The sequence below is a fragment of the Haliotis rubra genome, unplaced genomic scaffold (genome assembly GCF_003918875.1).
Source record: "Haliotis rubra isolate DU_JTF1 unplaced genomic scaffold, ASM391887v1 Scf20, whole genome shotgun sequence".
Classification (NCBI taxonomy): Eukaryota; Metazoa; Mollusca; class Gastropoda; order Lepetellida; family Haliotidae; genus Haliotis; species Haliotis rubra.
Window position 1 is genome coordinate 1500264 of NW_025766003.1, and position 16864 is coordinate 1517127.

Genomic DNA, 16864 nt, shown 5'->3' on the forward strand with positions numbered 1-16864 from the left:
CTTGAAATGCTTTCGTTTTTATGTACTGTAATATTATGTCAATGTATAACTCTAATGTATGCCATGAAATTGTGCTACGTGAACAAGTGCACAAGAAAAGTGATCATGTGTTAAGTGAACATATTTGTAATGTAGAATTATGGATTACAATTATAGAAACGACTGACCAAAGAGGGTATATGTAAATTGAGTAAGTGAGTTTAGTTTTACGCCGCTTTTGGCAATATTCCAGCAATATCACGGCGGGGGACGCCAGAAATGGGCTTCACACATTGTACCCATGTGGGGAATCAAACCCGGTTCTTTGAGGTGATGAGCGAACGCTTTAACCACTAGACTACCCCACCGCCCTAGTATATGAAAAGATCCTGGACACTTAGTATATACCATATATACCATCTTAACTAAATAAATAGGTTCCTATCAGGAAGCCGATAGATTCATTCGAAAACATACTGCTTTGTCTTAATGACATTGAAGCATGTACAATATATTGGTTTGTAATATCATGTGTACATTTTAGTCACCATTTCTGAAGAAGCTTCGAAATATTTAAGAAAGAAAACAGACATTCTTTAACTTATTGATGTAGCTTATAAACGCGAAGGTTCGTTTTTTGACGGTCAAAACAGCTTTTTGCCAAACAAAACTCCATTCTTCATGACAGGTGGGCGGTGGGGTAGCCTAATGGTTAAAGCGTTGGCTCGTCACGCCGAATACCCAGGTTCGAATCCCCCCATGGGTACAATGTGTGAAGCCCATTTCTGGTTTCCCCCGCCGTGATGTTGGTGGAATATTGCTAAAAGCGGCGTAAAACCAAACTCAGTCAGTCAGTCAGTCAGTCATGACAGGTTTCTAACTCGTTACATCTTACATCGTTACAGGGAAAGGCGATCTCCCCAGCCCAGCGCACATGATGAAAGGAGTGTAAGCATTTGGCACAGGATTTGGTTCATTTCAAAGTTGTAGCAATTAAATTGTGCTTATCTTCATTATTTCGCCATCAAGACACTCTTTCAAGAAATTAACATCGTATTTCTAAACTGTTTAAGGGACAAAAAAGGTGATTTACAAACGTACACTGTGTTATAAGATAGTCATGCTTGTCAAGACGACAACTAATAGCTTACCGCATTTAACGGTACGTTTGTTTTATTTAACATCTACGACGGTGGGGTAGCCTAATGGTTAAAGCGTTGGCTCGTCACGCCGAATACCCAGGTTCGAATCCCCATGGGTACAGCCTAGTGTGAAGCCCATTTCTGGTTTCCCCTTGGGCCGTGATGTTGGTGGAATATTGCTAAAAGCGGCGTAAAACCAAACTCAGTCAGTCAGTCAGTCAGTCATGACAGGTTTCTAACTCGTTACATCTTACATCGTTACAGGGAAAGGCGATCTCCCCAGCCCAGCGCACATGATGAAAGGAGTGTAAGCATTTGGCACAGGATTTGGTTCATTTCAAAGTTGTAGCAATTAAATTGTGCTTATCTTCATTATTTCGCCATCAAGACACTCTTTCAAGAAATTAACATCGTATTTCTAAACTGTTTAAGGGACAAAAAGGTGATTTACAAACGTACACTGTGTTATAAGATAGTCATGCTTGTCAAGACGACAACTAATAGCTTACCGCATTTAACGGTACGTTTGTTTTATTTAAATGTTTTCTTTTAGTGACTTTTTGAAAGATTGCATATGTATAAAACGTCTTGAGTATGTACCGGAACACATTCCAGTAATCGCAAACGGAAAAAATGCCGTTAGAAATTATGAATGGTTCACTGAATATCGAATATCCATTGTATTGGTTTTAATCTGTTGTCAGGAAATCCCTTTCTGCTTAGTTACGCCATTGTGTGCGTTATACTTTTCATACGGTTTCTGACAGCCGCGTTGATTGCGGAAGGTTGGCCATCTACGACCGTGTCGTACCAAAAGGCGCTAAAAGCTGGTAGTTGTTGTTACCCTGGCGTCGTACACTGTGTATGTGAGGGGTGTTCGTGTTACTACTGCAGGTGGCGGTGGGGTAGCCTAGTGGTTAAAGCGTTCGTTCGTCAATTCCCAGGTTTAATTCCCCACTTGGGTACAATGTGTGAAGCCCATTTCTGGAGTCCCCGCCTTGATATTGCTGGAATATTGCTAAAAGCGGCGTAAAACCATACTCACTCACTCACTACTACTGCGGCATGTCATCTGTTAGGGTTAGCATATAGAGCTGTTGTATTCAAGAATAGTACACACAATTCGCTTTTTATTATGGGAAATCATCTTCAACCCGAAGTCAATCCCAAATACGTTCCTTTTTCTCCCTCCCGCCCAAACACTTCATATGCGGAATCGCTAGTGTTTTCGGCATAACAAGCAAACGCTTTATACAACCACTAGTGATTGTATTAAAAGTTTATTGGGTTTTACGCTGGTTTGAGCAACATTCCAGCAATAAGCCACATTTGTCTTTATACCCCCTGGCCTATCGAAGCAATATCCGTGATTTGGGGTTTTCCTCCTACACGATGACATAACTAAAATATCAGTGTTAAGCACACCTCACTCACGAACGGACCATCGTTTTCGTGCAATCTGCGATCACTTTGTGGACCGGAGCAGATGTTACTTAGATACAGAAGCTGGTCTTGGCTTATCAACACAACCACAAACTGACCTTTGCATGAGATTCTTCATCCTGACCGACCGTGCAAAGGTCGAATTTGACTCGGGTATTAAGAAATCTGCATTATTACACTTGTAGTGTTTCTTCGGCGAGAAACTCAGTTCAAGCCTCTGCGCACGCAGTAGCGAGTAGGTAGCCGATATCATAACTGGTTTGGTTGTTGTCTAACGCCGCGCTGAGCAATATTCCAGCTCTGTGGCGTCGGTCTGTAAATAATCGACCAGACAATCAAGTGATCAGCTTCATGAGCATCGATCTATGCAACTGGCATACGATGACATGTGTCAACCACGTCAGCGAGCTTGACCACCCGATCCCGCTAGTCACATCCTACGACAAGCATGGGTTGCTGAAGACCATTTCTAACCCGGATCATCACGGGCCCCGGGAACTGAGAATGAATACCAGTCGGTTGGTGATCGTGTAGCACTTTTACACTCTTCAAAAAAAGAAACGCATAGGCCAAATATATATAAGGAAATGTATTCAACCTATTTAAGCATACATTAGTCGATTAAGATTGAACATACTAGTAGATGAATGAAATTCGACACGGAGGTGAACATCTGTATTGTTGTCATTGTCAGCATTAATTCAGTTCACTCACTGCACATGTGTGGACACAAGGGGGCGTTCAGGTAAGTACCTGTTGATACCACCACTTGCAGCCGTCACTGCTCGACACCCCCTGGAAGGGATTGCACAGGTCGTCGGGATTCTTTGCCATTCCTCCTGCAACGCGTTGGCAAGTTCTGCAAGTGTTTGAGGACGATGGTGACGTTTACAAACGCGTCGATCAAGTTCGTCCCATAGATGCTCCATCGGGTTCACATAAGGCGATTTAGAAGGCCAGGGAAGGCGAGATAGGCAACTATTACACGAGCTGTATGGGGTCGAGCGTTATCATTTTGAAACAGCTCCTTCTCACGGTTAAAAAGTGGAAGGAGGTGAGTTCGGAGGATTTGGTCGATGTAGCTGTAAGATTGCCTTGAACCACAACTAGCTCTGATCTACCCGTGTAGGACATGTTCCCCACACCATGACACTATCTCCGCCAAATCGGTCCACCTGTCGAACGCAATTCGGCGCAAAACGTTCGTTTCGACGTCACGTTGTCAACCATCCCGTCGTTGCAGGAGGAAACGCGATTCATCGCTGAACCAAACGCGTCGCCTGTTCCCCAGGTTCCATACCTGTACCCTGTTCTACAATTGGACCCGTCGTCGGTGTAGTCTTGTCAGGACAGGTCCAACTTTTGGTCGATATGCTCGAATTCGCACTAAGTCTTCTCTCAGACGATTTATGATGGTTTGGTCGGAAATTCTTCGAAGACCAGGCACCTGTCCTGCAGTGTCCGTTGCTGTAGCAAATCGGTGACGTTGGTGAAACACCCGGATGAATCGGTCCTGAGCAGGAGTGGTCACTCTTGGCCTTCCACTTCTGAGACGACCTTGGGTCGAATTGAATCGGGTCTATCGATGACATAATCGAGATATGGTGCTGTGGTGGACGTTAAAGTGTATTGCAACAGCAGACTGAGACGCCCCTGTTTCCACACGTATTTCGGTCAGTAGAATTCAATCTTGGCATTTGTTATCTTCGTTTACGTCGTAAATTTCGTAATGAAATGATGAATTTGGTTTGGCCTTTAATAGTCGATGACTCTACTCATGTTTCCGACATATTGCACGTGCATTACGTGGAAACTTTTTCTGCATGCTCTTTTCATGTATCGTTTTCATTTTTTATGGCAAACGTTTACAAACACATTTTGGGATACGTTTGCGGGCAATACACAACAACCACGACCTGCTTAACGGGATTCGAACAAAGGAATTGTACATGTCTGAATGACGATTGCTGACAAAATGTATCAAAATGAACTGCTGAAAATGCCTGTCTGCATTTCGTTTTTAAAAAAAAATTGTAACCGTTCTAGACGTGACCCAGGGACTGAAGCATAATATGCAAACGACCTGGAACCCTATCCACAAAGCGTTCGTAGCATTACGTCATTCGTAAGTCAATGGTGTAGTATATAGTTACGATAAGTCGTAAGTTACGAACGCTTTGTGGATCGGGACCCACGGCCCCATTCCTCAAAGCGATCGTACCGCTACGACAGTCGTAAGTCTATGTTAAGTATGGCAGTTTCGATCATCTTAGCGCTACGATCGTTTTGAGAAACGGGACCCGGGGAATATACGAAACTGACAAACACCGCAATGCCGTGTTTTCAGAGGGGTGCTGCGTGCAGAATATCCCTTATGTAAGCGCTTGTACAGAATGACAGCTCGCAGTGTGAAAGTACAAGGGTGCTGTTGCCCTCTCGGCTAGAAATAGACGCAGTCGGCAAAGTTGTTGAGACAATTACCAGCTGCTGCTAACAAGCAGAGCCCTGATGAACAAAGCGATCTTGTTGCTTAAGTGAACTCCCACACTTTAACATGGGCTTAGTGCTAAGATACCTCTGTGCACCGGGGCCCTACGTGTAACTCTACAGGGACTTGTGTGTGCAGATACCAGCTGTGTTGTCACTGACGTGGGCAAAATGTACAACTCAGCTATGATACAGGTATTCGCTCTGTTGAAAAACTCCTGAGATATCTCCTTATCAACTGATATCTATAGATAAGTGTGGTTAATCCATGACATGTACTTACATCGTGAAGAGCGTTCAGAGGAATCGAAAAATCGCGGCAGTTGGAGAGGCACGGAAATACAGGGCAATCAGCCAAGTTCTATATGCGTTTCATATTATTTTCCTTAGTGTCTTTTACGATACATTTAAAGTGTTATCGGTATATTCACAGAAGCGATTTTCTATTCAGACAGCGTAAAACCTCTTTCCTGCTCAACTTTTGCTATCTTGCTGGTGTTATCAGTAACGCACCTGTGATTACACGTACATTTATGGCGTTTCATCAAAAGAGTTTTTTGGCAGTGCCTGCATGTAGAATAACAATTTCACACCAAACTGCTTTAAACCACACACTTTTACTTGGAACAACATAGACTCGTGAAGATCCGGGGTAGAATAGGTCTTCAGCAACCCATGTGCTTGCCATAAAAGGCGACTATGCTTGTCGTAACGGGATCGGGTGGTCAGTTTCGCTGACTTGGTTGACACATGTCATCGGTTCCCAATTGCGCAGATCGATGCTCATGCTGTTGATCACTGGATTGTCTGGTCCAGATTCGATTATTTACAGACCGCTGCCATATAGCTGGGATATTGCTGAGTGCGGCGCAAAACTAAACTCACTCACTCACTGGAACAACATATATGTCATCATTTTGCATTTGCATTTTTTTGCAAATGACAAAATAGGACTCGGTAAACTTAATTTTTGTGGGACTGAATATCTTATAAGATGCATTATATATTTACACTGATTTAGTCACTGGAGTTCCAGTAATGTGTCCAGTCGTTCGAGCGGCGTCCCTTGAGTCGACTTGACACATATGTTCGTGGGTTCTATTCCCAGATTCCAATCTAATGTTTCTTAGTCTGTTAAAACTAAACCAATGGTCGTGGGTTTCACCGAAGTGGTAAATGTCTGCCTGAAATACACTCGCCTTTGATCTTTTTGTGAAGCATCTTAGAATTTATCAGAATTCATCAAAATTCTAAGATGTTTCGCTAAAAGATCAAAGGCGACGACATTACTTTATCAGGCCAAAAAGTACACTTTTTGCAATACTTCACACTGGATTGACGTCACTACGCCATTCTAGTCTACCCCCGGGTAATCAAACGTACCCTTCATCGACGTTATGATTCCCGTTAGTTGTCATTGCCTAGTAGTTTCCTTCAGAGAAACTAACCCCGATTCATAGTTTGCAGAAAGTTGCTTCCGTCAGTTAACATCACTGGTGGAAACACTACGTTTAACACGCCAGTAGAACATCGCGTCAGTTATGCGTGACCGAGGATTGTCAGGTTATATTGATCGTCGGTTATTATTAAATTTGGCATCTTGGCATGTATGGTGCAATAAAGTACAGTTTTTGCCCTCAACAGTTTTAACGTTAAGACACTTGCATGCGCCCGAGTGCTTTATTGTTATAATGGTTCAGGGCCAAATTGTACTGTATTACAGTATACGTGGGGATAGAGCGAACTGTCTTTCTTGAACAATGATCAGACGAATGACTAAATAGTATAATGGTATTTCAGTTTCTTAACAATTACACCATCCTATATGAATCACGCTTACTCATTTATGTTAGGATAGTGAAAAGCCTCGAAGCGTCTCGCTTTGTTTGTTTGTTATTTAACTCCAGATACATGGTGGTTGTCTTAAAACAATCGAGTCGGGACCAGATAATCCGGCGATTGACATCATTATCACCGATCTACGAAATTAGGATACGATGACCTGTATCATTACAGTGTGCGAAATAGTTTCCAATCGAGCTAGCTATGCCTGAAAGTAACTAGCCCACAAAATAATTCACTAGTCCGAAATTTGAATGAAGACACGGATTTTATCATTAAGCTGCTAATATGATGAACATTTTTATCAGGCAATAATCTTGCATGATTTAGAAGTGTGTTATAACTTAAAAAGTCTGAGAGAGTGATATATTTACAAAATGACCCCATGAAAATTCACGTTTCACTGAATTTTTGCTAGCCACGGGCTAGCAGGCCACTGTGTGTCAAGTCAGCGAGTTTGACCACCCGTTCCCGATACGATAAGCATGGATTGCTGAAGACCAATTCTAACCAGTATCGTCACGGTTATCGATGCGTCTCAGACAACGTTGATGACTGTAAACCATTCACGCTCTTCTCAGCGGAACTTTCCATGCCGGGAGGCCACGAAGATGCAAGAGCTTTGACGGAACAAGAACGATACTCAGGAAAACAAGGTCATACCAGATCCATGTGACAACCACAACTAAATATTATACGAGCGCCTCTGTCAATTTGTTTCCGATAACAATATTTAGAAAAACACTCACACAACATACTGACATAAACAAAACTGCTGCCATAAAATGAGTGAGTGAGTTTAGTTTTACGCCGCACTCAGCAATATCCCAGCTATATGGCGGCGGTCTGTAAATAATCGAGTCTGGACCAGACAGTCCAGCGATCAACAGCATGAGCATCGATCTGCGCAATTGGGAACCGATGACATGTGTCAACCAAGTCAGCGAGCCTGACCACCCGATCCCGTTAGTCGCCTTTTATGACAACAATGGGTTGCTGAAGACCTATGCTACCCCGGATCTTCACGGGTCGCTGCCATATAACACAGTCAATGCAATAATGTGTTACAATCTCATTTGTGTAGTTATTACTTCTAGATAGATATAATACACTAGATAACCGACGGTTTGTCCCTTCTTCAGCACCGATTCGGAGCAGTGGAGTAGCCTAAAGGTTCGGCTACCCCACCGGGTACAATTTGTGAAGCCCATTTCCGGTGTCCCCAGTCGTGATATTGCTGGAATATTGCTAAAAGCGGCGTAAATCCATACTCACCCCACTCAGCACCGAATCATTGTTTCAATACAAATAGGATTTCGAGGACTTATATATCGGCTTGTGTTAAAATAACGAGTGCGTTTAACCGTATTGCTTATTTTTCTTTTGTTTTTGTTTTGTCATCCCAGATAACGAACATTTGTCTGATCAGATAGGTACTATACAAACGTCAAGGGTGGTTGGTGATGCTATCTTCACGTAGGCGTTCATGTTGTTACTGAATTTCCAGAACACATACAGTGAGCGAGTACGGTTTTGCTCCGCCTGTAGCAATATACCAGAGATATCACGATGGAGCAGTGTCCGAAATAGTTTCCAAATTTTGTTCATCTCAATTATGAGCTAATTCCCCAGTCGACCATATGAACGCGTTGACAATAATAAGCTTAATTCGTGCCACTGAAAACGACAATGTTTCTGACACTCAGCAATATGCCAGCTATATGGAGGTCGTCTGTAAATAATCAATGCTGGACCAGACAGTCCAGTGATCAACAGCATGAGCATCAACTATCGGTCAAAGAGTACACCCAGTTACACTGAGAAAATGACGGCTAAGTTTTACATTTCTAGATAATGATACCATAAATGCTTAAAATATGTACAGTGTACAACTGCCATGGAATTTGAATGATTTTATTCCACTTGCGTCAATATTCCAACCAGTTCACAGCAGAGAACAGACATGGATACATTGTACTGAGGACTGAACTATACATTTACCTAAGGGCAGCATTTTATTTTTTGTGTTTCTCATCGCCCGACCGACCCTTCTAATCTTATTGAACTTCTTTCCAGAGGTGAGTGATGAAGTCTTGATCGACAGTTTCTTAAAACGTCCCTTTTGTAAGTGGAGTAGGCAAGGATTTGGTGCGTCCAACTCACTTGAGCATACTTGAGCTACATCAGTGGAGGTAATACCTAACTCTACGGAGTGCCCATGGGTAATCCCACTCAAAACAGGAACTAGACCATCAATTTAGTGTTTACACTTCATCTGTATCAAGACACATAATCGAACCAGCTGAGGGAAGTGTGTTTTAATACAGAAATCTTCTCGGTCCGAGTTCGTTTTCATAGCCTACCACTTAGTGGGTAAATCAATTCTATTTGGTACCAATCCCGGTTCACCATTCCGTATTTTCCCGGATCAGGAATATTATTTATCTTATTTTCAACATCGATCATTGCTGCCTTCTACCTCAGATAGACTTGGTGGCTGCGACAATGTCGGGAGAATAACGGTTGACGGTGCACTGGAAAGGAGGTAGTTTTGTTCCTGGTCAAAGGGAGACAACCCAAATAATCGTTTCGCAAATTCATCTCAGGATTTGGGAGTGGACACAGATGCGGCTTTACAGACCGTGCACCAACAATCCCATTATCACACAGGTTGAGCTGTTCATGCTTGCAACATATATAAATCCACTTGGTTGGGGACGTCGTGTTGTTAATGGTCAAAGGGAAGTAACCATAAGTCCTATTTTATTTGCGGGGACAGAATTACTCCCCTTGAGGATAAGGGACATAACTCGCATTGTTTATACGGTTATCTCCCTTTCATTGAAGAACAGGCATTGTGTGAAGTTTAAAGTGCAACACTGTGCGGAGTTATGACAAACACGATTACCCCCCTTTGACCATAAACAGATCCACTCCCACCTACGATTATAGTTTGTTTATTATTTTGTTTTGTTTTGTTTTGTTTTTTAGACAAAGACAAGTCTATTATAGTAGAATAATAACCGCACAGAGGAAGTAGAACACGCTGAGGTTTAATTATGGCGTTGATTTAATACAATATTGTTTGAATCCATAAATAAGCCTTTACGGGGTTATCTCCCATTGACTGCAAACTTCATTGGTGGCCAGAATATGTTCACAAAGGCAGTAGTATTATACCACATCCATTAACGAAACTATCAGCTAAACACCCTCTTGGTACGCGGGATTCGAGTGTCTGTTTAGAGATATGTGAAATACACGTGACGAAAAATATCATTTTGATAGAATAGACATGCATGTAAATAAATCTTTATATATTTTGTTTTGTCCACATATTTGTCGGTAGGTTTATCTCAAAATGTGCCCTTTTACAATTCTCACCAACTGGAAAACAACGGACAGACAGAGACCAGGCAAAACGTGACATCATAGGATATCACAATATTACACGAACTACAAAGCCACCAACCAAGCGATATTAAGCATTATCTCTAACGAGCAGTGATTAGCTCCATCTGTCCGTTCATTTTTGCACCGTATACAATCGGGCGCTTGTCTACACGAAACTACGCGAAATTCATGTTGACATGGAGACTCAATTACAACGCGAATTGCCTGACCCGTTGACAAAATCAAGTACATTTATACAAAACTAACATCCATTGGCTTACTCGATGGCTTACACCTGTTCGCGTCATAGTTTGAAGTATATCTTTCTTGAAACACCGTGGGTAGGCGTAGTTTTACACTGCTGTGGACACTATTCCAGCATTATCACGGCGATTGTCTCCATAAATGGGTTTCACACATTAATATTGTATCCGGGAGGGGAATCGAACCCGGTCAAACGCTTTAACCGCTAGGCTACCCCACCACAATAAATTAAACACAAACTTAGTCAGCCGTATCAAATACAAAGTTAGATACCTGAATCAAACACAACATACTCGGGTCTTTTTAATCATCACGAATGATGAACACAATAAATGTCACCTGTGTAAATTAGCATAGATGAAAGAAACACCGCGGCTTTTATTTTAGTATAATTTGCTTCCTTCTCAGTGACATCACGTCTGAGATAAAATACATATACATGTACAACTCCTCATGAGCCACGAGCGACTTCAAAAATGACAATAGTTTTGTACTGTTAAAAAACCCATCATTTAACATTTAAAGTGAAAGATAGAATGAAACAAGGGATAAACCAAATAATTAAGTGTTAATTTATATACAAGCTATTATTCCGTTTACCGAAGGTCAGGTTTCAGGTTTGTCGTATATTTAATGCAATACGCTTTTTTCATTCAATACGAATAACATCATTGAGTGAGTGAGTGAGTTTTACGCAGCACTCAGCAATATTCCAGCTATATGGCAGCGGTCTGTAAATAATTGAGTCTGGACAAGACAATCAAGTGATCAACAGCATGAGCATCGACCTGCGCAATTGGGAACCGATGACATGTGTCAACCAAGTCAGCAAGCCTGACCACCCGATCCCGTTAGTCGCCTCTTACGACAAGCATGGGTTGCTGAAGGTACATTCTAACCCGGATCTTCACGGGTTTGGAGGGACGCCGAAAAAGTAATCCCCAATATAACAGAAGATAACGTACCTGTTACTACATGATGGTGGTAGCAGTGACCCCAGAAATTCTTGATGTCATACTGGACAGATAAATACATTTCAGCACAGTCTGTTTGTAAATGTGTGTTTGCCTACTCGCAGTCAGCAGGGACGTTGTAGCAAGCGAGAGAACAGGCCCCTGTGAGCTGCACGTGGAGCAGGAAGCAAACTGACATAGATGAGGGTGAGCACAATTATGTACACTCCTGAAATTAAAGGCATTATATTCACGGGTCACGAATAACATCAATCCAAGAGGAGAGTCATACTTGACAAGAAGATATTCACCCATGTCATTGTACAAGGGACAATTTAATTTTTTTTAACTTCAACAACAGCTGGACAATGAAAACAGTGTTCTTATACCATGGAGACTATATAACGTATAATGTTGTAGATTATCCCTGCTTTTACCTAGCGATTTAAATGAGAAGAACTTTTATGAATACAAAATGCAGTAACTTAGTAAATTGGACTATCTAGTATCTTCGCATGACTACTTCCATGTATTGTTGACTGCAAGCATGTTTTGGTGATATCAAACTTAACGCAGTTATATGTTTTAACAACTTTTACGTTACAAATAAAGTAGATAAGACACGACAAATGTAACAGCATAGTTGTTCCGATATGGAGTAGAAAAAATACGTTGGGAAGAATACTGCAAAAGAAGTCGGTTTCCCTACATTTGGGTAAAATTAATGAAACAGGAGCTAGTTACTGTTTCGGTGCAGATTATATTTATATTGTGCATAAAAATGCAATGCCTCACAATGTTGCATTTCTTCTGTTTGTTTCACGCAGCAGAACTGTCAACTGACTGATATTCATTGCAAGCGGGTTCCTGTGTGTAACTAGTTGTGACGAAAATATAGTCTTGTGAGAGTTCAGAGTTATGTCCCTTTATTTGCCGGCGTGAAAACAAAACATGTGTTGACAGTGAACCTTTCCCTCGTTTTATAGGTGAGACTGAAAGACTAGAGAAATACTCTACGTTTGTGAATGATTATTGCTTAGTTGACAAATATAGTTTTAAAAATTCTTATGAGAAATTGAGCTGTTACCCCTTACTAGCGTAGAAGAATTTTAGGCGTATAAATTCTGTTTTATTTAAATTTGGAGTCGTAGTAGCCTAATCATTATGATGTGCCTGAACAGTACTACATAACTGATGCTGATGGTGTTGCTGAAGCTGTTACACATTGTTGATCATCAAAAGAGACAATCATTATAAAAATTCATAAAGTGTTCAGTAAACATTGTTTATCATGTTAATGCAGTAAATGAACAAAAATGATCACATTTGTTTTCACGAGATAGTCAAAGAGAAGCATCAATCGTGTAGACTTTCTGTCATCTTGGTATTGGATATTTCAGCAGCATCATTCAACATGACTTGATACAAGATCTATTTCTATGTACTTTAAAAGAAAAATGTTGATATAAACACATTAGTTTCAACAATTTTGACTATTTCTCATAACACTTATGCTAGAACTGTTTCATTAAGAGTGTCTTGACTCTTAGCCTGTTGATATCAGTGCTGTCCTCACAAGTTTTCTGTTCATGGTGACAACTACTGGGTAAATATATATCTGATTAACATGGTTGCAAGTTGTGCATTCAGCTGTAAAGAGAATTGGTTTATTAAAAACTCAAAGTTTTGTCCCAGACAATGACCTTTCAATTGGGTGCAACAATTTCTGCCTAGTTTCTATCAACATGATCAACCATAGTTAAAATCTTTTCCAAGGCAATATATACTTCAACAACCCCATGCTTGCCTTTATCATGTTTATATTTGACTCATAAGGGCCAGTTAATTACAATGTGTGGCCAATTCCGTCATGATGATACTGTATACCATTGCCAATATCCAGACTACACCACCTGTAGAGATCTTGGTTAGAATTGGTCTTCAGTAACCCATACTTATCGTGAGAGGTGACTAACGGGATCAGGTGGTCAGGCTCTCTGACTTGGTTGACATGTCATCGTATCCCATTTGTGTAGATTGGTGCTCATGGTGTCAATCACTGGATTGTCTGTTCCATATTTGAATATTTACAAAGCACAGTCATATAGCTGGAAAATTGTTGACTATGGTGTTAAACAAAGTACAAAACTAAAAAACATATGTACCTATTTAATTTCAAAACTGTTGATAACATTGTTGATTGGACTTACCATGCTTATAAATTATTCATCATGTTCAGAAGTTGTCATGATTAAAAATAACCGCAAATGTACACAATTTCTTTTCACTGTGGCAAATAGGTTGTCGGAATCCCATGTTGTAAGAGACATCTGATTAAGTTTGGTGGACACAATGTTTCACATAACTGATTGTGTGCCATCCTATCACCTTGGCATTTGGAAGGTATCATCAAGATCGTTGCTATGTCTGTCATTCCTTAGGTTGAAATTGCGTAGATCTATGACCAGACTCGATTATTTACAAACCGCCGCTATATATCTGGAATATTGTTGAGTGCGACATTAACATCATACCAACCAATACTTAGGTGGAATGTTTACAGATCACCATGACAGCGGGAGTTTTGCAGATCATATTTTCTTCAGTGAAACTATGTTCATTCACTTACTCTAACCACTGAATATCTCACAATATACAGTAATAATTCATGTTTATTCGTACCCATGCAGTACTATCAGTGGTGCCTAGCCAACATAATGACATCAATCATCAAGCTGCATGTGTTCTCGGGGGCACAAGGAGAGACCCCACCGTGCTACATGCTGCAGGTGGATGAGTTCCGCTTCCTGTTGGACTGTGGCTGGGACGAGGACTACAGCATGGATCACATCCGAGAACTCAAACGGTACCAGATATTAACTTCACTTGGTCATAAATCCATACTGTTTTTGCAATTCAGCATTACAGTCAAGGGTCCTTTTCACAGCCCTTTGTGAAAACTGAGAATTAAGGGAAGCCTGGTTTTAAATACTGTGAAAGCAAACCACAAGGACACCATTAGTTTCTAACAGTATGAATGCCCCATTTAGAATTGGTCTCACATGACATGTATAACATTGTATGTCATGTGGTTGTATGCAGGGGTGAATCGGTACGCTCTTAGTCTTACCACGGTACGGTAGATATTGCGGTACAATGCTTTCTGTCCATTTTCGTTCAGTATATGAGAACTTACTTCCAGGAAAATAGTTGCTGTCTTGCAAAGAAATGCATAGATTTTGACAAAATGATTTGGTTTCTAAACATTTTTTAAAAGGTTAATAACATGATGGTACGAAAACCAAAAATACCGAATTTTTGGATTGCATTACGGTATACTGAACAGAAGGCAAAATACCGGTATACTGTTTCACCCCCAGTTGTATGAGGAGATCATAAATGGGGTTGGTGTTGAGGCTCACTGACTTTGTGGACTGATTCATCGTACTATGATGGTGTTAGTGTTGCTCATTATGTCCACCATTTGTTTTTTTAGAAAAGACTTGATTACTTATAGGCTCATAAGAAATAGCTGGAATATTGCTGACTGAGGCGTAAACAATATTTACTAGAGCTGTGACGATATATCGTAGTATCGATAATCGTGATACTTTATCTGACGATAAATATATCGATACGTTTTTTCGTATCATGATATGTATCGTTGACACTAATATTGTTAATTTTCATTAGATATTGACGGTTATGTCAAAATTTCGTGCTATTAACATATATTTTTTTAAAGAAAATAACAAAAGAAAGCATATCGTGATATGCATCGAATCGTATCGTTTCAAGATATCGCAATATGTATCGTATCGTGAAATTTCTGTATCGTCACACCTCTAATATTGATTCATTTCACTCATTCATTTAAAGGACTAAAGTTGATTAACAAAGTTGATTTGAACAATTCGATGACCCCAATCCTTGTCATGTTCATCAAACATCCAAAATTCAAATTGGCTTCAATACTTGCTTGATGTAACAATACTTGCTTGATGTAACAATACTTGCTTGATGTAACAATACTTGCTTGATGTAACAATACTTGCTTCAGTCTTGTATGTCGAGTGCCTGTAGCAATTTTTAAAACATCCCAATGGCCTCAAAAACAAACCAACCCATGAAGAACTGACTTAGGATTGATCTTCAGTAACCTATGCTTGTCATAAGGAGCGACTAACGGGATCGGGTGGTCAGACTCGCTGACTTGATTAACACATGTCCCAATGGCCTCAAAAACAAACCAACCCATGAAGAACTGACTTAGGATTGATCTTCAGTAACCTATGCTTGTCATAAGGAGCGACTAACGGGATCGGGTGGTCAGACTCGCTGACTTGATTAACACATGTCACTTTATGCCAGTTGCGAAGATCGAGGCTCATTATGTTGATCACTGGATTGTCTAGTCCAGACTCGATTATTTACAGACCACCGCCATATAGCTGGAATATTACTGAGTGCAGCGTAAAACTAAACTCACTCACTCACTCAAAAACAAACCTGGATTTCTTGTGATCTGTTTCAGACATCTTCACCAGATAGATGCAGTGTTGTTGTCGTATCCTGATCAGCAACACTTGGGTGCAGTCCCGTACCTTGTGGGCAAAGCTGGTCTCTCCTGCCCCATATACTCAACTATTCCAGTGTACAAGATGGGGCAGATGTTCATGTATGATCTGTTCCAGGTAGGGCATCAGTTACCTCCCTTTGACCCCAAAACATCATCAGTTATTTGTTTATCTGTGACTGAGTGCATAAAAGTAGCTTCATGTTCTGTTAAGAAATCATTTTGTACTAATTTGCCTAAGACATATGGAGATTTAATTGTCATGTTAACTTCAAAGTTTGATTGAAACCACAAGAACCTATAGTAATGATATTCATTTGAATTAAATGTTAATGAAATTTATACAAGAATGATAATAATCTTGGCTGTTTCTTTTTTATTTTCTTTATGAAATTCAAAATATAACATTTGACAAAGAAGTTTTACCTGATTTATACCTGTTTCAGTCTCGTCACAACACAGAGGATTTTGACGTATTTACACTGGATGATGTTGATGCTGCATTTGACAAGATCATTCAGCTGAAGTACTCCCAATCTATTACACTCAAAGGTGAGATGATCACTGTGTTTGTTAAGATCCGGGTTAGAATTGATCTTCAGCAACGCATGCTTGTCGTAAGAGGCGACTAACAAGATCGGGTGGTCAGGCTCGCTGACTTGGTTGACATATGTCATCGTATCCCAATTGATGCTCATGCTGTTGATCACTTGATTGTCTGGTCCAGACTCGATTAGTTACAGACCACTGCCATATATTTGGAATATTGCTGAGTGTGGCGTAAA

At 40.6% G+C, this 16864-nt stretch overlaps 1 protein-coding gene across 3 annotated transcripts in view; it reads left to right on the forward strand.

The window, feature by feature from the left end:
• Positions 1-11607: 11607 nt before the first annotated feature.
• The window catches only part of LOC124275568 (cleavage and polyadenylation specificity factor subunit 2-like), a 188458-nt gene continuing 183201 nt past the window's right edge, over positions 11608-16864 (forward strand). The window contains exons 1-5 of one of the 3 annotated variants that reach the window (XM_046711152.1): positions 12428-12489; positions 13037-13109; positions 14194-14369; positions 16038-16197; positions 16526-16631. In XM_046711152.1, the coding sequence (XP_046567108.1) occupies positions 14221-14369; positions 16038-16197; positions 16526-16631 (415 nt within the window). In that variant the 5' untranslated portion in view covers positions 12428-12489; positions 13037-13109; positions 14194-14220. Of the gene's footprint in view, positions 11711-12415; positions 12490-13036; positions 13110-14193; positions 14370-16037; positions 16198-16525; positions 16632-16864 lie in introns of those variants that run through there. The other 2 variants (XM_046711149.1, XM_046711151.1) reach the window with 2 other exon arrangements.